Genomic DNA, 25,480 nt, shown 5'->3' with positions numbered 1-25,480 from the left:
CTGGCCACTCTGCTCTGCCAGTGTAAGGGGGTCTTGCGGTTGGAGTGTGTGGAAGGTATGTGCACTCAAAGGCCCATTTAGATAGTTCACTTCTGGAGAATGGAAATAAGAATCAGACCCTAACAGACTCACTCTGACAGCTGTCCCCAGTGAGGTCGGGAAGCAGTATCCTCTATTTGTCAATGGGAAACTTGAGACACAGGGGCTAGAAATGATTTCCCAAAAGCCACATGTCACCTGTAGGAGGGGCAGGAATTCCACCACAGTCTGGTGAGGTGCAATGAAGTGCCATAACCACACAGGCAACTCCAATGCCCATCTGGATCAGGCTGGTAGCACAAGCCGGAAAGAGAAGCGTCTTGGGAGGAACAAAGGGGAACAGGAAGAGAAGAGAGGATAGGGAGACAGTTTACTTACTTCTCGGTTTATCCGAATCTTAACGATCCCAATCGGACATAGGTTCAAAAGAAAAAGATCAGAGACAGAGAGATTAGTGAGGTACAGTCCAAGAAACAGATTAGAACATCGGCAGCAGCAAGAGCGGGTCACAAAGAGAGAGGAGGGGGCGGGAAGGGGCACTAACCAACCTGCACAGAGACCGTGGAGCGGTCTTGCTCAGCCCTTCCTGCTGTGGGGCCCTTTCGAGTGCCCTGAGCTGGGAGCCCATTGGGGGATAAGGGAGATCTGCTCTATTTCAGACAATTTTACAGAGAAGTCATGTGTGAATCCCCAGATTCAGCCAGGCTCTCCCAGCTGTGTAGTTAACCGACTGGTGCCAGCAGGCTGAAAAAGGCCAGGCTCAGCAATCACTGATGGACCAAGGACGCTCTTGGGCTAAATGTCTATGAAAAAAAGAGGCGGACTGACCTAGTTTGAGCCAGGAATGTCTCTCCCACAGCCATACCCATGCACTTTCAGCCTGATTAATCCAGCCCTGAGCTCCCTATCCCACTTTGTCCATACATAGCATCCTGACCTGCTGCTCACTCCATTCCTCTGGCCCTGCTGAACATCTCCATCCTGACCTGCTATATACTGCAGCACTGAGCTACCCACTCAGCCCAAACCACTCCTCACTCCCAGCCTACTTCATCCCTATAGCCCATTACTTGGGGAAAGGCAGGAAGGGGTCCCGGAACAAAAAAGTGACACCTTGGTCCATGGAAATGGAGGAAGAAAAAGACCTCAGAAAAAAAGATGGAATGACAGAGAGAGAGACAGAGAGATGGGGGGGAGAGAGGAAAGGAGGGATGGAGAGAGATAGTGTCCTTGGGGACGCAGAAAGAGGAAGATAAAGAGCATGAGCCGCATGGGCTCTAAAGCCTTGTGCTCTGTCAGGCTGACCAGGAGAGTTTGTTAGAAGAATGGGTTTTGGTGGGTATGGCTGCAGTCCTCACATCTCTTCCACATGTCCCCTCTCCCTCTACACACTGCTTGGATTTCTCTTATAGAAACATCTGCAGCCACAAATAGATCTTGTAGGGTGCCCGTCTCATCACTACATGCCTCCCTTCCCTGCACTAAGAGAAGACAGTGGGAACACTAGAGCGCTGACCCCGTCTCCCCCTGAAGACTGAGGTCACTCCCAGGTACTCACATCAATGTAGTTAGCATTAATATAATCCGAATTGGGGTCCCCAAGCAGTGGGTGGAGTTTGACTCGATGCCGGTCATCTGGAAACCAAATCAGAGGAGATACTGTGATATCATGGAAAGGCTGAAGTGGGCACAGGTCAGAAACTGGGCCTTTACACTCTCCCCCACCCCCCAGCCCTCAGCATCCTTCCCAACACTTGCTTTGGAAGGAAGGGACTTCCTTGACTACTGAAGCCCCACACTCCTGACCCACAGTGCTCATGCCCCCCTACCCGGTCTTGACCCTTTCTCATCCCCAGCTCTGCTGATGGCCCTGATCCTGATGTGTTGTCCTCCTGCCCTTCTATTCCAGGACCTCTCCTGAGCAGCGAGCTCCTGCCCATGATGCTGAACTGACTAACACTAAGGCAAAAGCTATGGGTCATATCCCCAGACAACCCCTTGTCATCACAGAGCACCAACCGGGTCCTACCTACCAGAAGGCTCCCAGAGACTCCTGTATTATGGACACCATAGACAGCTCTTGCACTCTGTTGGATCTACAGAGATGAGACCAAGCAGGGGGAGCTCCAGCCCTGCAGATGCCAAGACAGATGCACCAGGTGGCAAAGATCCACTTGTGTCTAAAACCACAGGCTGAACATCACTGCCTTAGGCCCCAGTGTGCAAGATGCTGGCCATGTGTTGCTTCCTACAGAGGCCCCTCAAGCTGCTATCAGGTTGTGGCCATTAGAGTGAACAATCCCTTCAGGGACTGACAAAGTGTCTCTCTAGTAGGAAATAGCTTCCTTAGGAGCTGCCACTCTGGAATGGCTGCTCCCGTCTACATGAGTTAAGGCCAAATCTTACTCTAAGGCCCCCTCTATACCTTATGGGCATCACACAATTAACTAGTTAATTATGCAATTACCTTAAGACCAGCTACACGTACAAAGTAGCTATCACATGATAACAAGCTCCAACCAACTATAAAGTTTGACCTCAAAAATGTGTACTAACTTAACAGCTGGTTGCTGTTGAGCTTTAATCTGCACATGTAACAGGCTGGGAGCCCCATCATGTGACAGGTCCCCCAGCCACTGGGCTGCATCACGTCCAGTGTAAAACCCCAGAGCCCTGGGGATCATGGATGCCATGAGCCCCGAAGGCTTGGGGGTGCTAAAACCCCACAACCCTAGGCCATGGAGAAGGTAGCTGCCATAATCCTAAGGGCTGTGGGGGTACATGAAACCCCTGGGTTCACATGTGCAGCTGGGACTGAGAGTCCCTGCACCTTGCACCTGACAGGGCTCTTGGTCCCAGGTAACAAGAATCCAGCACCTGATGGGCTCTCTGTCCTGGCTCCACATGGCCCCCATGCTGGAAGCCCCCCACAGCAAAGGGGGATCCCAGCCTTGGGAGCTTGCTTCTTGCCAATGCAAAGGGAGCCCAGGATCAGCTCCCTCTACACCAGCAATAAGGTGTTATTGGATCTAATGTGCAATCCCACAATCGCACCTCCTGCTATGCACATGTGGCATGGCAGAAGGCACAATTGTGTCAATCGTGCATTAGATCCAATTGCACCTTTACCTGCACATGTAGAGGGGGCCTAAAATCCACTGGGTCTAAATCCCAGGGCACTCCAATGACTCCAGTTAACTTTGTGCTACTGATTCTCAAGATAGTTGGTGCAGAAGGCTCCAGCTCCTAGACTCCCATGACCACATAAAACTCTTGCAGACAAACAAGAGCCGGGTGCACTCTAATGGCTCAGAAGCCAGAAACCTATAAACGCTATCCTGACATCTGTCAGCATTGGTATACAGAGGTGTTTACGCCATTTTTGTGATTTGTAGGACATAACACGATTTCTGAACCTGTAGGATCTCTAGTACTGCAGCTTATCTGAACCAATGGGATTCACAGCAGTGTGTAGCACAGAAGAGTTTGGCCACTAGAGTCTAAGGACACATGCACACAGTCAATAACTGGACTACCCAGTCACCATCCTGATGGCAATGACTTCTTAGAAGACAGAGGGAACTGGGCTTATTGGGCATTTTTACACATGCTTGCAGACATGGTGCTGGGTGCTTTAATGAGCGAGCTGCGCTAATTAAAAGCACCCATGCACCACATGTATCAGCATCGCCATGCATCCCCTCGCTGAAAAAATGGCAGTGGGGTGCTCTGAACTAAAGCTCATCAGCTGTGTTATATTTCAAAGTGCCCCACCGCCATTTTGTCAGTGTGGAGATGTGCGGTGATGCTGCTACACGATGCGCAAGACTGCGGGAGAACGTCAACTTCCGTGCTCCAGCAGACTCGATTAATCGAATCTGCTCTGACGCGCTGGACTACCAGCATGTCAGAGCAGGCTCCCTCCATGTGTACAGGAGCTCACTTAGTCTAAAGAAGATAAGACCAAGAGGGAATTTAATAGAAGCCTTCAGCTACCTGAAGGGGGGTGGTCAAAAAAGGATAGAGCTAGACTGTTTTCAATGGTGGCAGATGACAGAACAAGGAGCAGGTCTCAAGTTGCAGCAAGCAAATTTAGGTTAGATATTAGGAAGAATTTTCTCACTAGGAGGGTAGCGAAGCACTGGAGCCAGTTACCCAGAGAGGTGGTGCAAGCTTCCTCCTTGGAGGTTTTTAAGACCAGATTAGACAAAGCCTCGGCTGGGATGAGCTAGTCAGGGATGGTCCAGCTTTGAGCAGGACTAGATGACCTCCTGAGGTCCCTTCCAACCCTCATTTTCTATGGTTCTACGTCAGCCTGAGAGCACTGACTCCCTATTCCACCTAGGCTGGGCCACAGCACTGGAAAGCTCTGCACAGGGCATCCAGCATCGCCCCAGAGCTACAGCTCCATGCCCTGCAGGAGCAGCCACAGGGCAGCATTACCCTGGGAGAGCACAAAGAGCAATGAGACATCTTCTGTTCCCAGGCACCTTCATTCACCAGGACAGAAAACAGAGGTGCTGAGAGTGCCAGCCCCCTGCACACCCCCAACCATGATTCTTCAAAGAGTGGGAGCTGTCGCTGCTGGCCTCTGTTTAGCTCTTGGGCATGGTTTGCTCTCCTTTTTTTAGTCATGTTAACAAGCAGCAGCAATTTGCAATATACAGAGAGGAACTGGATATATTTAGAAGCAGTAAAAATAACCAGGGGGAAGGTATTCATGGGGGAGGTGTTTTACAGAAGCATTGATGTGGTGAAGCAGCCTTGACTGGGCTTCCACAGCATCCGATCAGGTTGGCCCTGGTTGCTCCAGTCCCTTCCGGGCCATCGAATGCCTCCCCTTCGGTACACCCCAGGCAACTCATTCCCCACGGTCACCTCCTGAGCGGTTCTCAAATATTACAGCACCATACACGTTTGCCATTATGACAAAGCACCAGCACAGCAGAACTGAGTGCCTGTACCCTGTAAAGGGCTGCTCTGTGGTAAAGATATCTTCATGGCTCTGAATGGGACACAAGGGACTCTGTAACACTTGCAAATTAAACCTGTGGGACGTGGATTCACTCTAAAACATGATGCGGGTCTAAAGACACCTCACAGGTGTCACCCTGACAAGCCCCAGTAAACCTGCATTACAAGGTGGATGGAGCTGGGAGATTATCTGACACTGTAGGGAGGAGGCTGTATTGATTAATATGTCCAGCCCCAAACTCAGACTCCTCAGGCAATGTCTCTCCCCACTACAGCCCTGCTCATACAAAACTCACAGAACAACTTGATGTCGTGTGGTAGCCTGCAGCACAATAAAGAGTCCCATGTGTACATAGTTTGGGGTTTGAAGAATCACGCTAAACTGATGTTGCATCAACAAGTGATGGCATTGTGTTAGGAGCCAGCACACGTGATGCAAATGATGTGCTCCATTTCAGTGGGACCTCTGGGAAAACGCAAGTCAGTAGCAGCCTCAGAAGTGCTGAACTAGGAAACCTGACTTTCCTCCCCAAGGCTTGCCCCAAGTCACTTTTCTTTTCTACCATCCCTGCAGTTTGTGGGATGCGCCATAGCCAACTCCCCTCTCCTTGGCTTCTGCCCCTTTCTCCGACTCCTTGGTTTTAGAAAGCAAACAGAAGCTGCAACTCCTATGAAGATGAATGCGTGAATGGCTCGCAGACCATGGCCACAGACTGTCAGAAAAAAGAAGCTGAACAGAGAAGCACTCTATAGATATAACACACTATCACTTCTGCAGGACTGAACCTCCCCTGTTTCCTTAAAAGCTTGCCCTGAAACCTTGTTTGCCTTCTCCACTTGTGCCTGGTACATTAGACTGCGAGCCTCTTGGGCAGGGCCTGTCATTTACTATGAGCTTATATTGCACCTAGGGCATAGAGGCCCAAACTGTCTGTGGCCTTTAAGCATCAGAATGATACAAAATATAATGACAGTAGTAATAATAGTACTGCTATATACATATCTAGAAGATCTCTCAAGTGTATTTTAACAACCTATGAAACCCTTGCAGAAGCAGGATGCTGGCTGATGTTTTCTCCCTGCTTTATCTCTGGCAGGTTAGGGTGCTACGCCTTGTGACTGTGTCGGGGTTCACCATATAGTTTTAGTAACAGGTTAGACAAAAATGTGCATGGGATGGTTTGGATAGGGGTAATCCTGCCTCAGGCTTCCAGAGGTCTTTTCCAGGCCTACTCTTCTGTAATTATATTGGGTACTATACGTGTTTGTACATAATAACAACAAACATCACAAGTGAGTCCTGTACTTCCACAGGTTTTTTGTGGTCAAAGGAGCCTATGCCAGGTGGAGCTTCAGAGCTTGAGCTAAATACAACTGCTGCTAATAAATGGGAACTGCCTCATACAACCTGCCCTGCACAAGATCTCTGCTGCACTCAGCCAACCGAATACAAGTATCATGTTTCTCTTTCCTTGAATTGGGTAGATTCCAATTCTCTGTGCAGTTGCCCCTGTGTAGTCCTTGAATTACCCCTGCTCTTCCACTCCAGGCCCACCCACGCCTCATAACTTCACCTGGTCATCTTAGCCAGTACTTGGGTCACCCACCTTCCAGCCAAGCTCCCCCAGGACAGATCTCCTCATGCCCTCAGTCTTGCTATTCCATTGCTGCCCCCATCCCTTGCACAGTGCTGCCATGATACATCACAGTCACCTCTTCCCATCTCTCTCTCTTTACACAGCTCAGTGCCCCTTCTTAACTGACATCCACCCCCCACGCCCCTGTTGTTGCAGTCTTAGGCCTCTGTTGGGCAGAGATTCTGAGATGCAGACAAATGTCCAGGAAGGATGATGAGAAAACCAGCAACAGCCAAGAGCAAAGCATAACCAGGGTCCCTAAAGTTTACCTGTTGCAGCGCAGCGAGCTGGCCCTCTGCACCCTGCCTCTAGTGCACACCAAGGGGATCTTCCGCAGAGCTTTCAAAGCATTCAGAAAGAAAGGAAGGGGTCTTTGGGTTTATTTTAAAGCTTTTGTCTCTGGTACTTACAGGTTGGCATGTGATCTTGTCTTCCTTTGGTCTTGTCTTTCTTCTTTGAAGCATCCCAGCCTTCAAAAAAACTCTAAAAAAAGGAGAAGTCCATTATCTACCCAGGAAATATACACTTAAGGCTCCCTCTGACAGCACTCACTTGTACCTGTAACCTCCCAGAGTCTAAAAGGAGCAAGAGCAAACATCCCCTCAACTCAGAGCTTGACTTCATGACTGGTTGCAGTATCCAGCACTGCAGACCAATTAAGACCCTGTAAAGACAGGGTGACAAAGAGAGGCAGCATAATTTATAGGAATAAGCCCAGCACTGCCAGGTGCCAGTTCCACTGATTCACCAGGCCTCTTAGGGCAAGCCATTTCACTACCTGGTGCCTCCATTTCCCTGTCTATAAAACAGGGTGCCACTTGCCTACTCCACACAGCATGGTAAAGATGTAATGGTGAGTTCCAGCATAGCAATTTGAATGCAGTCTAACGGAACAAGGGGACAAATCCTGGGTGATGCCGCTGCTTTGCTGTTCCCTGGTACAAACAGCAGTATGCAAGTTTGCCCCAACAGAGCAATTCGCAAAGCAGACCCCTCCCAGCTCATTTTACGGTCTCTGGACCTAGATGGGGTCCACAGCTGCATGTGGAGAAATTACTTCCTGACCCTCACATCCAAGCAGTTAATGCCCTAAAGAGTGATATTTCATTAGCCATTTTGAATGAAAGATAGCAGTGAGGAAACCACTTGATGAGAAAAGAGGCTGGTACTTTTGGGGGGAGCCCTAGCCATAGCCCAGTATCCAGCCACATAGCACAATCCACGGATCAGTTTGAACGTGCCAGAGGATGTTACTAGACTCTAAGCTCTTTGGGCAAGGAGCCCCACGGGGCGCTGCTCCCAAGAGGGCCACCTGTACATGATCACAAAAGCAAGGATAAGTGACGAATCAAATAAATACCAGCAACCAAATGTCTGTCTGAAAGCCCGGCATTGATAACTCCACCTCAGTCTTGTGACGCCCTTGTCAGGCAAGAACCTTAACACAGGGATCACAAACAGCAAATCATTCAATCCTCCTGGCTACCTCAAGAATTATGTCCACGTTAATTATCCCTGGTTTACAACAAGGGAAACTGAGGCAGGGGAGGTGAAATTAACCTGACCAAATACATACAGAGAGGGCGAGTCAACACCAGAACCCAGGCACTGATTTCCAAGTTAATTATCTACCTACAAAACAACCATGACCCCCTCTTTTAAATAGCCACTGCTGAGTATTTCAAGAAACAGCGTGGTAGATTCGTCTTGAGCTATCTCCATTTCAGACATGGATGTACATCTGCTTAGGAAGGTGCATTGCACCATATGCACATTTCTGCTGCATCCAGAAATAATCCTTTTTTTTTTTTTTTTTTTTTTTTTTTAAATAGCTTGTTTTTCTGGGTCTTTTTTTTTTAATTCCCCTTCCCCCCTCCCCTGCCCCACTCCCAGCATAGAACAGGTTTGTATGTAATGACAGTAACGTTCATGGATCAGAGTAAGAGGAGGAAAGTGGAAGGAAATTACATGTTTTCTCCCCACCCATAATATGTGAGTGCTTCCAAATGACTAGTTTCGAGCACATGCAGCAGCTTTTCAAGAAGCACTAATGATTATAACTAACCCTGGTTTGTCCAATACATAAATGGGGGAAAAAAGGCTCCAACATTGAAACAACTGAACATTAAACAGTAATTTCAAAGGGAGATTTCAATAGTTGGGCCTGTGGGAGACCAAAGAAATGGGAAATCAGCTTGCCTAGGTGTGTTATAGCAAATGTCAGATGGCAGATCTCCTCATTACAACTACTTCAGTTCAATGCCATGGGAACTGGAATAAGTTGGCTCTTCTCTCCTCAGACAAGCTCACCCTTTGCTGGAACAAAGGAAGGCCACGTCCACACAATTTCCAGGCTTCCAGAATGAGTTTTGCTCAGAGGACAACGCATTAGAGAGCTGGAGACCCCAGCATGGATCTGACACTGCTGTGTGCTGAGCACAGACAGAACAGGGGAGCTAGCTTTGGGAAAGGAGACCCATTTACAAGAGCCCTTGTGCAGAAGATGAATGGCGCACAGCAGGTCTGGCAGTGCTGGGCCTTGGGAGCTGAAAGGAAGCCTGGGTCACGAGCTCTTGGACCTCAAGCATGTTATATGGACAACTGCCATTCCCTGGCTTGGCAGAACACCAGCCGGGCTGGTGCCGCAGATGTTCTGGAAATCTGCAAACCAACAGTTTGCCCTCCATCCACTCTTCCCATGGCAAATGTCAGGATACTGCCTCTTCCCAGGAAAGTCCCAGCTCCCATTCTCCATGGGAAGTGGCTACCGGTGGAGGCAAAAAGTATGACGTGCCAGGGAGGATCCCCTACAGGTCCCAGGGTACCACTCTTACCTCATACTCCTGCTTGAATCCATAGCCCTCAGCAGTCTTCATCTGGTTGATGTGCTGAAGGAGATCAGCTACTCTGACAGCAGGGTGGAGCTGCCCGGTGTGATATGGGGATCCCTTGCGCCCACACTGGCGACGGGGAGAACCTCCCAGCAAGCTGCTGGACTCGTTGACCACAGTGCTGCGCTGGTCACCTGGGAGCAAAGTGGGGAAGGTGTGAAAGCAATTTAGAAGATGACAGAGGAGACCGGGGTGCTGTTCAACCTCCCAGGCTCAGCTCATTGGGCTTGGCCTTGTATGAGGAAGCTTAGCATACTGCCAGAGATCTAGTGAGGGATGATCTTTTATACTGAGTCAACCCAGAGCCAGTACGCTCAGCAGGTCAGTAGTGCTATGCACTCAGAGGTGGCAAGATAAAAACCTTCCCACCATACCAGAGTGTTTTCTGCAGGCAACAATGAGCAAGCCCTGAAGGCCTGGCCATTCCTAATCATGGTAATATATGGTAACTATTACACCTATAGAAAATTTCTCCTATGGGTATAACTGGATATGAAAGACTTTGTCATTCCCTAACAAACTGATATGCTGCATTATAATGGGCTAGCAAAGACTAGATGCATTTCGCTCTGGAGATGGCTGCAGTTCAGTATTGAATGTGTTGCGAGTGTGTGCGCGCACGCGTGCACGGGCATGCAAAGCACATGTCTATGACTGTATGCCATGCTCAGTGTTGGTAAAAGCCCAGTGGCTCAGAGACCAACTAGAACTTCTTGAAAATTCTGCAATTTTTTTTTTTGATGAAGTGGAAAGTTAATAGAAAAAAATATATATTTTTAATACAAATTTTCAGGTTTTCAGTGAAAAATTAAAGGCTTTAGAAACTGAAAAAAGTTGAAGGATTTGGGAATCTCAGTTTCAAGCTGTGAAGATATATTTAAGTAATTTATTTTCATTTCCACTGACAGTTTGCGAAAGAAAAAAAAATCATTCCCCAGCCCGTTCCAAACATTTCACTGCCAGTTCTACAGAAATTCCCCTGATCCTCCAGCTAACCTTAGAAAAGGTAGACAATGAATCCCTGCCAGACCAAGCCAACCCCAGTGGCCAATGACTATTAACATGCTTAAATTAACACAGTAATATTTTAATGTGGCTTAGTTAAGAAAAGTGTGCGTGCACGCGTGCGAACAAAGAGCTTCTGCCACATTGTCAAATTATGCTCATTCATATTTGGAATAATCCATAATTTTTTAAAGTCCAGAAAGGATAATTATGGCCATCTAGTCTAATTTCCTGTATAAACAGGACAATGATTTGTGTGTTAATCCCACAACCTCTGTCTGAACTAAATCAAGTCTCTTAGCAAGAATTAGAGCAATATTTTTAAGGTACTTGGGTGTCTGAAAGTATAGCTAGATGAAACAATTCATAAATACTGAAAAGTAAAGAAAGACTTAGAACAGCTTGACACTCAGTAATTGTTTCAGGTGCCCAAACCACAATAAAATAGAGTAGATGCTTCATTCGGATATATGTTGTCCCAGTCTGGCTTCACTCATTGTGGGATGGGAGCACACAACATTTACAACTAATCAGTTCCCAAGTGGGAAGTCATCCACCGGACTCTTGCAGCAAAACCTTAGTAATTGCTTTATCTGTCCACAACCAGACTCCCCTTGATTTAAACACTAAACTGTCACTGAATTCAGAATTAGGTACCTAGAAACCTTTAAAGTATTTTCTCTAAAGTCTTGACTGATAGACTTCAAGTGACAGAGCATCCACCAAGGTGTCTAAGCAGTTAATTATCTTCAAATGTTAAAAATTCATACTTATTTCTAGCCTTCAAACAGCATTCACTGCCAGTAATGAGGCTCTTTACTCAATATTTCCATGAACATCACTAAGCCAAAATCAGATCCACTTTGCTTTTTTCATGATGAGCCATCACCTCTTTGCTAGGTCCTTGCTGGGGTTCAGCATGCACTGATGCTCTTTGAAGTGGCCAAGACAGCAATAATGCCCAAATATTGCCTTCTCTCGGAGCAGTTTTCCAGATGGGAGTGTTGTTTCCATACTGCAGACATGTAGCTTCTCCGTAAGACTATAAAACCATGTTCTGGATGTGGTTACCTTAACAACGCCTCTAAACAATCCTTTCTGGCTTACTCACAAAGCTCCCAGGGTTCTTTTTTATTTGGTAGAAAATGCCAAAGAATTTCATCCTTCCACTTCTTTCTGAGTTGCGGGAAGTTGAATGTATGCATCTCTGGGGTTATTAAAAGCTAATGCAGGTGTACTAAGCTGCCCCTTGCCTGTGTAGCATGTGAAACAGTAGCGACAGCATGCAAGGAAAATCAGATGCTTCAGTAGATGTCTGAGTCCCTGGATGAATGATCCCCCGCACTTTTCTGAGGTGGAACAACACCCCCAGAATTGACTGCAAATGTTTCTTTCAATGGACAGAAGTGTAAATGTGGATTGAATGCAGTGATGGGACAGGGATGGCTCTGGGCAGCCCCTCTGCTCAGTAACATGAATCATGTTGATTTAGAGCAGACTAAATGCAATTGAAAATCCATCATATTATTTTGTAATCCTATATAGAAGCGCCTTTCAGCCATCGGCTGCGGTATGGAGGGCGGTGGTCACCTAGCACTTCAGGGACAGAGCTGGGAACCAAACGTATGAGCCCTAATTCCCCAGTTCATCCTCTAGCCACTACAGAACACTCTCTCCTGTAGGCAAGAGCTTGATCCTTTTGGGAAAGGACAGGTAGAAGAGCCCTGCAGACCACAGAGCTCGTACTGGACTGATTTCTTCTCTTAGGGAAAAAAAGAGAGTCTAATCCCACCGGGCTGGCTTGTGTCTTCTCTGTATTACTTCTCTGCCTGTCAGGGGGACAGATGGAAAAGCCCTCTGGTCAGCAGGGAGACAGCCTGCTTCCCTCCAGGACAGTCACCGAGGAGGGATAGGTAAGATTCTGCTTCCCCACACTTGGCATCAAATGAGACCACTTGAGTTGCTACGTTAACATTCCTCTCTATTGCTGCAACAAGCAACTTTATGGCTTCCAGTATTACAGTCCAGATTCTGCTTCCCCAATCACTAGCATAAATACAGAGTAATACCACTGAAGGTAGCAGTGTTGCCCTGGCGTAACCGGGAGCAGAAGCAGGCCTTGCTTCTAGCCTCACACAGAAGCCTCTTTCTCACGCATGCCCTCAGGAACAAGACCAAATTCATTGCTGGCAGAAGCAGAGCCAACTCCACTGACTTCAGCACATCAAAGTCAGCAGTGAATCCGGGCTGCAGGCTCTCAGATGCTTAGAGAAGAGACTGTTCATACAAACCAGTCTCACTAAAAGCATTTCAAGGAGCCACAATAGGGTAGTAAGTAAAAAAATAATACACCTATATAGCTATATAAAAAGGAGGAAAAGTTTGCCCTCCAGGCTTCTATTATCTGCGAGACAATGGTGGAACCATATTAATCCAGTAGTCTGTGGAGGGAATGGATGTGCAAGCAGCATCTTGAAGTTATAGTAACAGATGTTATTAGCATATGGTTGAAACTGGGGCATAGAATGAATTATCTTACAACTAAATCAGCACAGAGATGAATACGCCAGTGGGTGTAAAATTATCTATCTCCCTTTAACATGAACACAGTGCATCTTTAACACTTCCAGGCCCACAGCTGTTCAGATCAACAGAAAACTGTCCATGTTAAAGTTCAGTACATGGATTTAGAGAGAGAGAGAGAGAGAGAGAGAGAGAGAGAGAGAGAGAGAGAGAGGAGACTGGGGGGTTGACACTTAGAGCTTGCATCCAGATCTGAATTGTGCAAATGGCCCCTAGAAGCAATCCAAGCAACACCTGCCAGGTCTGAAAAGGTAGCAAGATCCAGATGTGAATTTGGCAGCTCGGGCCACATGCAGTCACACCTGAGTGTATTTCTTTCTTGCTTCCTTTTGCAGGTGGAATCATCTCTAGGATGAGTTTCACTGTTGTACACATGGCTCTACTCAGATTAGACTGTTGTGGATGCAGAGATGGGCATTAACCCACTGAATTTGCTAGGATCTGCGGAGCAGTGCACATCATGCTAAAAGGAGTGTCTGCAGCAAGAGGTAGGTATCTGCTTTCCATGCTGGCACACAGCTACATTCAACTGAGTTGAACATTTGATTGTGAGTTGACATTCTGTATTCAGGACAAACTTTTCACTGTGCAGGCTGGTGCTTGTGGGACTGGAAGGCTCAATGTAATATCAAGTATGAATCATGCTGGGTGAAGACAGCATTGAAGAGTTAGAGCCCACCAACTCTCTAGTACAAATGGTTTTGGCACACAGCACTTTTATAGGAAAAGCTGACTTCCATTCTCAAAAAATTGAAGCGGGGATGGAGAACAGTCCAATCCAGAGGCCTCTCATGCAAAGCTCAGGAAGCCTGGATTCACTCCCTGACTGATCTGTTGCGGGAGCTTGGACAAGTTACTTTGCTTCTCTTTCCCTTCCCATCTTTGTCTGTCTTACTGATTTAGACTATAAGACCCTCAAGGGAGAAACTCACTTCCACTATGGCTGCAGAGGTCACCCTTGTGACACTATAAAAATGTAGAGAGAGGCATAAAACCTGAGTGAACAGACATCCCTACCTCTTGCCATGCTACAAATGCCCGAAATGGTGGCACTGTGATTACTAGCAATAGTATGTGCCAGCTTTTTGCAGTGGACATCAGCTTGTTCACAGCACAAAAGTGCGAGCAGTCTGGAGCTGACCACAGTCTCCATCCACCCCAGACAGGCACTCCCAGGGCTTCAGGGGTCCAATCCTGTGGGACAATGGTCCCAGGTGCCTGGATCAGACTTAGGAGTGCTCCAGGGAACCCCATGCATTCCCTGCTCCTCACTTGCAGATGTGCACCTCAGGAATTCCCCTGAACGAGATCCCAGGGCATATATTTAATTCTGCAGAGCAAGAGAATGCCATGGGGTTCCCTGGGCTGTGCTTCCAGATGTGCGCCCCAGGAATTCACCTGCAAGGGATCCCAGGGAGTACATCTGCAAGTGTGGAGCAGGGAATACACACTGTTCCCTGGGTTGCCCCCAGGTCCCCTGAAGCAACAGAGACCTGATCCTGCAGGACAATGGCCCCAGGTGACATCTGTCTCTGACAATCAGTTGAATCAGCTGTGGTAGGACACAGTGCCACAGAAGACCCCACTACAAAAGCGACATCTGTTTATAGCCTATGTGAGAGTGCTGCACGCAGCATAAAATGATCTCTGCTGGGATATCTAAGAGCTATTGTAACACGACTGATGTCAAGTTCAGTTCAGTGAAGGACTGCTGCATGGGCAGAGCAGTATGGGGTCTGGCTCATGCTCAGCTGGAAATCAATGGCATCTGCCTGAAGCAATTAACACACTGGATGATATCCTGCCAAGACCACCCTACTGCAGCCCTGATTGGTCAACCACTTACAGCAGCATGGTGTAGATTTAAAAATAAACTTAATGAACCCTTTGAGCAGGGAAGACAACATCAAAGAGTGCCACCGTTTACTGGCCCAGGCCTCACCTCTGTTGCTGTAGTTGTGGGTATCCATGAAGGACAGGCCCAGCCGCTCATCCTCCTGCAGGGTGCTCTGGTCCGTGAAGCTCCGGTCAATAGCACTCATCATGTGGGTCTTCTCATGGCGATAGTTAATGGTAGCCTTGGTCATGTTGACAGGTTTTCTATAGGAGGGAAAGTAGATGCACGTAATGCTAAACCAGGGTGACACAGGTACTGCTCTAAAAACCACAAGCCTGACTCTCAGAGGCAGCCTGAGATTTTGCAGCAGGCATGGAGGAATCTCGGTTGATTGCTTGCACTGTTGGCTTGTAAAAATGCTCCAGCAATGATCAGTGCTCCCAACATGTCACCTCCAGTTACACAAATGGGGTGGGGGAACCTGCCCAGGAATGCAACCCATCTGAAAATCAGGTTCATACCCACATTTGCCAAAGTGGCTAGTGAGTCTGAGTGCCTCAATGGCAGGTGCCTGGAGAAGGCCTGATTTGCGGAGGGTGCAGGGCATTCCCCCATGCTGAGAACCCCTCCCTCTTTCCAGTGCTTCAAACAAGACATGCAAAATCCAGAGTCCCTTTTGAATGCTCATTTATGCAACTGATGCTCATCCACTGCGATGACATCTAGTTCATTCAAGAAAACAAAAGCCAATCAGATTTTTCAAAGCTGAGGGCCTTCCATCAGGGCTTTACATCCATATTTGCACCAACAGCTCTGGCCTAACATCCGAAAGCACCAAGCAGTAAGCAGCTCCTGTAACAGTCAAAGGTGACCCTGGAGTTGAAATCCAAAATGTTTCCTAGTCGATGTTCTGGGGGCTAAAAGGGAAGGCATCAATTCACAACATTAAATATGAACATCTAAGACTAAGTTGAGGTCTCTGTTATTATTATCAGACTTTGCCCTTAATATCTACTGACAATAACCTGAGTCACCCATAAACAAAGCACAGCCTCTGCCTTCCTCACCCAGTGCCCACTGGCAAAGTTAATTACCTCACTACCAAACCTCACCTTCCAAACAAGCTGCATCCCTTCCTCCTGAAGATCACAGCTTGTAAGAAAAGCTGTTTGTTACCATTTGAGGACTCAATATAGCAGTGTTAAAAAGTAATAATTCCTGGTCTTACTCCACTGATTTACCCCTGGTCAATGAGCAATCAGCAAACGCCATCCAAGCACACTGCAGTGAGCATCTTCTTTACCATAACAGCTATCGAATGAAATATTAGCTGCAGTCCATAGAGAACAGGGGAGCTAAGGGGAAAGGGGGCATGAGTGAGGCACTAGCCTGTCTCACTTGCTTGTGAGCATCTTCCTCCTGGCTGGACTGGGTAGCCCATGCTGTGCAAGAAACAGCTTGATTTCAAGGAGTTATTCCTTGGGACTTCATTCCCTCAAAGCCATATCCTGAGACTTGCCAGCAGGGACACCACAGCCAGATGAACTGAGACAAGGATAGGAATAATATGGCCTGTTCTGGATTATGACAGGCTGCAATCTTGTAGGCTGTAGGTTCAGCAAACACTCCCTCTCCTCATTGAAAGCACTGCCTAGCCCAGCTGAGGTTTATTAGACTGACAGAGGTGCCTGGATTGCAAGGCTTAGACATGGATCTTGTACCATTCAAAGCTTGTGTGAGTCTGAGTGCCTCAATGGCAGGTGCCTGGAGAAGGCCTGATTCCCCCATGCTGAGAACCCCTCCCTCTTTCCAGTGCTTCAAACAAGACATGCAAAATCCAGAGTCCCTGGATCAGAGTCCCTAATCCACTGATTAGGAGGGCTGCTAAATAAAGCAGCCATGTACAAGATCCAGATATGGATCCAGAATTGTATTCCAGCATTTCCCTTACCCTGCCCTCCCCTGCTGAACCTACACCTGGTTTTTAAGTCACCCAACTCTCTAAACATGATGGCAAGACCAGGTGGAGAAGGAGGGCAGCACCGCAGAGATACGGCCCCCCACCCTCCACCCCACCAGAGAGCTCTGCCAATGAGCGACTTCCTGCAGGGACGGAGAGAGACAATGGGAACACTGGTAATCGAGCATGAGGTGTGGGCCAGGTCCTGAGACAGTGTGAAGGTTTGAAATTACTGAAGGATAAGCTTTCAGCTGCAAGAGGTGAGCTTGCAGGACACTGACAGTATAACAGCGCTTCCCTCCACAGTATTTACAACATCATTCCTCCAACATATTCAGTGGCACAACATACCACAGGTACAAGGCAAGAATTTCCCGGTCATGTGCAGTAGTTACTACATGGCAAGGAGCCATTACGTGATCTGGTGTTTGGAGAATGGCCGTGCCCAGGGCATGATGCTCCCAGCATGTGTTGGCCCCCTCCCACACTCAGGCAGCCAACCTGGAAACGTGGTGGACAAGCTGCTTTGGGGGTAACCTCAATGGCTGCTCTCAAGCACGCTGGAGAGAGGTCTTGAGAACAGCCATGGGGGTTGGGACGGGGGATTCTCAGTGCCGCTCCACTGCCACATTTGCAGGCAGGGCAGGAGTGGCGGCGTGTCCCGTGTAGGAGCGTCTCTCCTGGGACAAGCTGGGACACAGCGCAGATGTGACCTTCAAGGTCATAATTCTGGGCCAGTATCTCAAAATAAAGTTAATATCGAAACAAAAAGCCCAGGGCCGGGGTGTCATATCCATCTCTGGTGAAATCCCATTGGCTGCCAAGGTGAATGAGGCCCTTTGGGCCAGATTTGCACAGGAGCTCAACAGAGGAAGTCATATGCTCAGCAGCCACAATTGAAGTCACATTTTCTCAAAGCTGGGCTCTCACTTAGGCAGCTAACCAAGGAGCCAAATTTCCTGGCTCTCAGGGGATCCCTTTGGGATGCTCATGGGCTCATTTTCAATCAGGGCTCGTGCATGACAAATTTGGGGGATGACGTTAAACCTTCTGCTTCAGGGCAGAAGCTGATCTCTGCTGGAAATCAAAGTGAGGTCTAACTGGGGAGAGGGGGGCAGTTCTGCCCAATGGGCTCTTTGGCCTTTCCTGGAAGCATGTGATACTGGACACCAAGGGAGACAAGATCTAGGGCTGGCTGGACCACAGGCATCCAACCTGCTACGTCTTATTTCCCTGTAATGTTGAGCCCTTTTAAAAATTTGGCCTCTTTCCTGCAGCCTCAAAGGGAGCAGAGCTCCTTGGAAACCTGACCCTGTGTGTTTACAGTGCCTTCTGGAAGCCACCACATACTTCAGAAGCATTTTTTCCCCGCACAGTCCAAAGAGGCACTTAAATTTACTTGGCAGAAAAAGAAACTTGTTGGAGCAGAGAGCAGCAGAGCAAGAGAGAGAGAGAGAGAGAGAAAGAAAGAATGACAATTACTTACGGGTAATAGGAATAGGAATAGTAGTTCCTCCTGGCAAGCGTGCAAACAAGAGAACAGCAGAAATTGCATAAGCAGCTTTTCTCCAGAGTAATGAGGGGGAGGATTATTTGGGATCTCAGATGACACCAGGCCACAGACTGCTCCATTCACTCTGCGGTGGATGAGTGGAGAGGCAGGCGAGGGGAGAGAGGGGAAGAAAGAAAGCAAGAAGCTGGAAATGAAAGGCAACACGCCGGCATGCTTGTGGCTGGCCCAGACATGTGCAGGAATCGCCTTTGAATAAACTAGTCTATGCATCACAGGAATGGGGATGGGGACCCCCCTCCTTTCTGTCCAAGCAGGCCTGTTTGGAGGGTCACGTGTATGCTCTTTTTATTTGCTCATCCTCTAGCCTGGCCTGTAATGGCACTGGAGGAGTGCGTTCTTTTGGAGACTCACCTGTCCTGGTTGAAAGGATTCCTCACTAAACCCTAGCTGTGAAAGGCAGGATTGTCAAATCACATTGTTTTTTCTTTTCTCTTTTTCCCCCCTCAGTGAATGTTTCTCCAGCTCCCACAACAAGCCATGCTTATGCATGCCTCTTTGTATTCTAATAATGGACTTTGATGCATGCGCGCGCACACCCCGCTGATGGGCAGCAGTGCACATCTACACGCACAGCCTTCTGTTATATTCCAGTAGTGTACTACAGGGCATATGAATCCACACAGAGGTACTGAACTGCTTATATAACCTTGAAAACAAAAATTCTCGCTAACCACCATTCCTCTTCCCCTGGCTTCTGCTCACAATAAAGTGCCCTCATTCTGCTTCATTTGCAGGGCAGCATCAGAAGTGTGCAGTGAAAGCCATCCCAATGCAGAATTGCCCAGAGGAAATCCTAGAAAGCAGGGGATGGGCTACGTGTGCCTTTGTTCTTCAAATTTGTTAATGGAGAGCTACTCACAGGTGTACAGGGAAATCTCTACTGCTGGTAATGACCATCCGAAAGCCAAGTGCACCAGAGAAGGCCTTTCTTCCCATACCCCCCCCCATAAAAATATGCACTATCAACAGCTTAGAGCAGGGCTGGCCAACTCACGGCCCATGGGCTGCATGCAGCCCATCAGGGATTAATTTGCAGCCTGCTGACTTCCGCCCTGGCACCATTCCCCTCATCATCACCCTGCCAACTGCTGCCACTAGTGCCTCTGGAGGCGCACTAGCAATATATGTGTGCATGTGTGCAGGGGGGGGAATGGGGGGGAATTGCATGTGATGTGTGGCCCCCATCCACGCAGAAGTTGGACAGTCCTGGATTAAAGCCATGGGCTAGCTAGGTCCTTTGACAAACCCTTGTTATTGGAAAAGACATCACAGAGCAGACTGACAATGAGACCTTATGTGGCACTGCTACACTGCAACTACAGCAATGCCTGTGTTAATCCACCAAAATAAACGGCAACTATGAACATAAATGATGAGAGCCACTGAACATGCCAGCCAAGCAAAAATCGATCTGCAAAACCATGGTAATAAGTGCTGGCAAAGGTGATCTGAGAAAAAAAATGGCTAGGGGTAGAAACCAGCCTGGTGTACACAGCCCAGCCCATTGAAAAGCAGCAGCTTCAGGAGGGCACGGCATCTTGTTTCACCAGGACTCATGTTTTCAAATCCTCCAGAGCCTCCAAACTCTGGGACTGGGCAGGAAATGGGAATTTGTGTTTCAGGAAAATGTTGCCATTTCAATTCCTTTGTTCTGAATCACAAGAAAGCAGCTGTGAAAAACCAATTGTAAAAATCAGTTTAGGAAAAAATAGAACAATTCTTTGTAAAGTTCTGGGAAACCAGGCAAGCAGCAGGCAAGGCAAGGCAGCTGAGGGAACCAGGCACCCAGGCCAGGGAGGAGAGAACAGAGCAGTTCACACCCCTTCCAGGCTGCCAGCCAGGAAACTGGGCATCTCGCATACCCCTGGGAGCTGGCCAGCCGCCTTACTGGGACACCCACCAGCTACACAAGTGAGCAGCCCAAGGGTTGGCCACCCAGGACAGGTCAGCCCACCAGCTTGCCAAATTTTCACTAGAACCCACATTTCTGTGGAATATTTTTATTCAGCCAAACCAGCCTTGACTGATGGAAGCCTGTTTTGCAGAAAAATTTGCAACTTGCTCAGACATTCAAGCAGCCCTGAATTTGGGGAAGCAAGTCTGAATCCAACTTCTGTGTCAAGCCAATCCTGAGCAGGCTACATTTTAGGGTATAGGAGAAAACCACCTCTCCATTTCCTCCTGCTAAAGCCAGACATACCATAAAACCATTGGGATTAAAGCAACTCAGCACCCTCCTCCCACTGACACATGCTTGCTTCCAGCACCTGCTCCTTGAAGGACGTAGCCGGATCTTGGGTGGGCACTTGTAAATCTAAAGCAGTTCAAGGTTTTTAAACTTCAAGGTACCCCTCAGAAAACCCCAGCTTTTAGTTTCCACTCATGCTTTGACTATAGAAAAATAATATAGCAACTACTCTGTTGCAAAAAACTCAGAAAGACCGTAACAGGTCAGAATGTTTTTAACACTACAGAGCCCTACTTGAAATCTCTAGGTTTATCTTGTGAATCATGTTGCACATCTATCACATTCTGAGAAGGCTGCATTTCAGGGTATAAAAGCAATGTAACATTGTGTTGCACCCAGTGGCACCCCTGAAAGGATCTCCAGGCACCCCAGGGTGCCGCAGCACTCTCCTTGAGAGCCACTGATCTAAAGTAACTGCAATGAAGTTACTCCAGTTTGACATTGGCATGAGATTCACCCATAGAGACTTTTAAGAATAAGATTTTGACGGGACCAAGGGGGGCTAGATCTTCAGCTGGTGTAAATCAGTATGGCTCCTTTCAAATGAACTAAGCCATAAAGTCAATGGAGGTCCATGGCTTTATGCCAGCTGAGCTTCTGGCCCATGTCCCCCTCCCCCCCCCCCCGGGAGCTTAACATACTTTCCTTAAATTGCTATTTTGGACTCCTGGGAGGGGGAGAATTTGATTGCTGTACTTTATTCTCTGTCATGACAGGCCTGCCTTTAATGATACCCCCAGCTAGCTGGTGCCTCAGGCCTCTTCCAGTAAAAGGAAGCCATTCAGAGCACAGCAGTCCAACAAACAGCGGCTGCTCTCTGAATGCCCCTAGCAGTAGATGTCCTGGGAAGACCCCGCCTTCCCCTTGAAGGGAACCTCAACCCATTTAGCTGCCTGAGTAAATGCATTCAGTGGTCCCGGCAGTCAAAGCCATGCAGGCATTTCTTTCCAAGATTCCTCTCTCTGGGGCTGAGGCATACCTCCAACACATAGGGAAGCATCTGTCTATACAGACTCCCATGCTCTCTTGCAGGGGGACAAAAATTCTGGCTGGATGGCAGGGCAGGAGGCTGCAGGATGCTGCAGGGAGAAGACGTACTGGCATGCAGGTGACAGGGCTGCTGTAGCCCAGAGACAGCAGCATCCTTCAGGGAAACAACGGAGTGGGTGATGCTGATCTGCAGAAGCACAGGTCAGCAAACAGCACCCTGGAGGGCAGCAGCAGATTGGGATGCAGGTGACACTGGGCTTCAGCTGAAATATGGGAAGGGGACCCAAGGGATATTTCACTTGCTGTGGCACAGCAAGGGATGTGACACTGCATCCTATGGCAGGCTTTAACCTTGATGGGATGTGAATCCTGATAATAAGATGCACCAGGCAGTTTTCAAAAATGAAAAAGATCTCAGTCCAGCAAGTGATCTCTAGCTTTGTTTCCTGGGTTGCCATGCAGCACCCTGCCAGCATACTGCTCCTCTCTCTCCACAATGCACTGGGCACAAGAGAAACAGAGAGGAAGGGCTGCAGCATCTGAGAGAGGGGCTGGTTGGGGTGAGCAGCTTGAAGAGGGTCTGCAAGAAAAGCAGATGGTTTGAGGACAGTCATAGAGATGGAAACAGCGCTACAGGAACAATCAACATTCAACACAATGTGTATCGAGAACCTCGTAGTAACCAGGGGTACATTTCTAAAGGTCCCCAGCATTTAGGGTGTTCAGTGCCACCGTTCTCATTGGGATTCACCCTCTGGGAAAAAAAAACTCTGAAGTCAGGTTATCTCCAGGATCTGGATTGCATGCAGTCCCGAGCTTCTCCTTGCAATCTTGTGCTCCGTCCCCAATCACCTTCCCTTGCTTTTATGCTTCTTTCTTAAACAGATTTCTTTGGCGTCCCTGGGATCCATGAGAAAAGGCAGAGTGTGGTCACCTCCCCATCAAAGTGAGGAGGCAGCTGAAGCAGACCTACCCCATTGCCTATTACTCGAATGACCTGAAACAAGGATGTAAATCGTATTACCCTCCACTTCACAGCTGCCAGTCACTGTGCACCGTGGCTAATTCCTGGGATACAAAACGGAGCTACAACACAGGCTCTGCCACTTGTGCTTGAAGAGAAACCCATTAGCCACGTAGGACAAAATCATACAAATCTACACCTGAGCAAGCATACATAATAGGAGAGTTATTATGACAGTGTCCCCTGATCATCTGAGAAGGAAGCACAACAGACCTCCTCTGCACATCACAATGATAGCCTAGCGCCTGATTCTGACGGGCTGGAAACCCTCAACTTCCACTGAACCCAGTGGGAACTTCAGACACTTGTAATGGCTTGCCATTATTAAACCCTTTGCCATACAAGTTTGCTGAATATGAGCACTCTGAAATAAGGAGAGACTGACCCAGGTCCTCCATCTTCTTCAGCCAATGTGTGCTGCAACCTGCACGATCCCAACAGACCTCTCTCTTCTGGGATAAGCATTACTACAGCGAAGACAAAAGTGGCTCTTCTAAACTTTTTTTTTTTTTTTTTTTAATCTAGAAATGAGCTGGAGGCCTTTGTGAATTCCCAGGTAGCTGTTCTGCTTCTATGCCCAGGTCTCCTTTAGAAACAACCAGCAGCCAGCGCTCTGAACTAATCTTCGCAGTCACTCCAGCCTGGCTTCCTAGGTTTCACTTGGGGGCACCATGTTCATCACTAAACCAACACATCTTTTCAGGAAGTCCCCCCTACAGGGTTGGTCATCTTTTTCAGGCTTCATAACATGCTGCCAACATGTTTTGTGTTCTCCCTCTGGTAACGGGCTTTCTAGGACCACAGCCTGCAACTGCTACCAGCTTAATCCATGGGAACGCAGGTCGTGAGATCAAACCTTCCTGCCAACCCATGACTTACAATGGCTTAACAGCACCAGTGTCTGCTGGAGCAGTCCCAGCACCTCCACATACAGCACAAATCACATTCTGGGATCCCCAGTGCATCAATCCTATTGCGCCCTGGTAGTCTTGTTCACAGCGGCAAGGGTGTTGTAGATCTGCTGAACACAAGTCCCTGACTGGAAGGGTAGGTGATGCCATTGCAGGTACAATGTGGGCGCATCTACACAAAACCCTATGTCACTGTAGTGACAAGCTACGGCAATGTAGCTCATCACTATGGTGATGTAGCGTCAGCGGGCACAAACCGTGACACCAACACTACTGCACAGTATGATCTGAAACTACCCGTGCGCTGCCAGGACTGCACTGTGACGGCAGTTACTGCACAGGCATTTAGTACTTGCTAAAGTAAGTATTAATGACTGCGCAGTGACAACTGCACAGTCCGGGACACATGTAGACGTGCCCTGATTGTACAGGTTTCCCTCACTTTATGCAGGTTCTGCGTGTGCGAATTTGCTCTTATGCAATGACCCTTTTTATACTAAAAATTCATTATATGTGAGGTAAATTCACTCTTATGCAGTCGGTGAGGTGAAAGCCCGCAGTCAGCTGCTTTGTGCAGTGCATTGTGGGAATGACGCACACCAAAATACAGTCTTCTGTGCTTCTCGTTCACTGTCTGCGACACGTGTTTCCGTAGTTGACTTCCCCATTATGATAGTGCCCTGTGCTTGTGTGTAGTGTCTGCTGTTGGTGAGTACCAAAATTGTCTTGTAAATATGGTAGAAATGGGTCTGGGGGTCAGTACACTTGAGGTCTTGGAACGTATCCCTGTTTGTTACATTATAAAGTGGGATCCCTTTAAGCAAATTTGAGTTATGTGCCGTTTTCCAAGAAAGCATGCACAGCATAAAGCGAGGGAAACCTGTATCTCCCTAACTGCACTCTTTTGTCTAGACCTCTGCTACCAACATCATCCTCGTTGTACAATGGCTCCAGATGTTGAGCACAGATGCAAGGGATCAGAGAGACATTGCAAACCTGAAGTGTTCTCATAAAGAAATGGTTGAAAGGGAGGGACCAGAAAGGAACTTCCCAGTAAGAAGTGCAGCGTGGTGATGCAGCTTGAGGTACAGGAAATAGGACCCAAGAACAGCAGGATGCTTTCAGGAGGCGGGGGGCTGAGTTTTAGATTCCAGATGATCCAGGTCCAGTCCATGGGTGCAAATACATTCCTCTCTCTAGAACAACCTTAACACAAAACCATCATATGCAACAAGGCTAAAACAAAATCTCACCAGGGTATGGCCCCACTGCCTATCTTGACGCCTTTGCCTCACCAGGTTTTGTCACCCTGTAGCTTGAGTTTGCCTTTTATCCACTTCTCCAGAGCACGAGGACATACCCAAAGAAGTAAAAGTGTATCGTGGATCACTGAGAGCCAAGGGAACGCCCCACCTGCCTGCTTCCTCCAATTCATCATTTCCGTTCCAGCTGCAGGCTATGGCTACAAGCTGCCTAAAGGAGGATGGCAAGAGGATGGCCTCTGCTACTGCATAGCTCAACAGATGGTGCAACACAGGGCAGAGGACTGCCTCAGTACTAAGCTGAGGGGGCAGGGTAAAGCCACACAAGAATAATGCACCAGCGACATAAAAACAGTGTGCCCTAGCAGATACAGCAAGAGCCCAAGAGACCGGATGTCTATGCCCGACTCTCCCAGTGATATACTGGGTCACATGACAGGCCATGTTTCTTCCCTGCTCCTTGCTTCAGTTTCCCCATCTATAAAAAAGAAGCAGAATTATCCTTCTGTCCTGTACAAGGTGCCTGACCTGAGCAGAGTTTGCTGT

At 48.1% G+C, this 25,480-nt stretch overlaps 1 protein-coding gene across 3 annotated transcripts in view; it reads right to left on the bottom strand.

Moving 5' to 3' along the window:
- The window catches only part of PTPRU (protein tyrosine phosphatase receptor type U), a 307,092-nt gene that overhangs the window by 54,435 nt on the left and 227,177 nt on the right, over positions 1-25,480 (bottom strand). For 2 of the 3 annotated variants that reach the window (XM_090057145.1, XM_090057146.1), the window contains exons 15-18: positions 15,072-15,229; positions 9,485-9,675; positions 7,061-7,133; positions 1,598-1,674 (exon numbers count right to left, since the gene is read on the bottom strand). In XM_090057145.1, the coding sequence (XP_089913271.1) occupies positions 1,598-1,674; positions 7,061-7,133; positions 9,485-9,675; positions 15,072-15,229 (499 nt within the window). Of the gene's footprint in view, positions 1-1,597; positions 1,675-7,060; positions 7,134-9,484; positions 9,676-15,071; positions 15,230-18,412; positions 18,443-25,480 lie in introns of all 3 variants that reach the window. The other variant, XM_090057147.1, reaches the window with a different exon arrangement.

Source organism: Crocodylus siamensis, chromosome 7 (assembly GCF_052110815.1).
Source record: "Crocodylus siamensis isolate JL-2025a chromosome 7, ASM5211081v1, whole genome shotgun sequence".
Lineage (NCBI taxonomy): Eukaryota > Metazoa > Chordata > Crocodylia > Crocodylidae > Crocodylus > Crocodylus siamensis.
The sequence above is the reverse complement of the archived record's forward strand: the minus strand, read 5'-3'. Positions and strand labels throughout refer to the sequence as shown.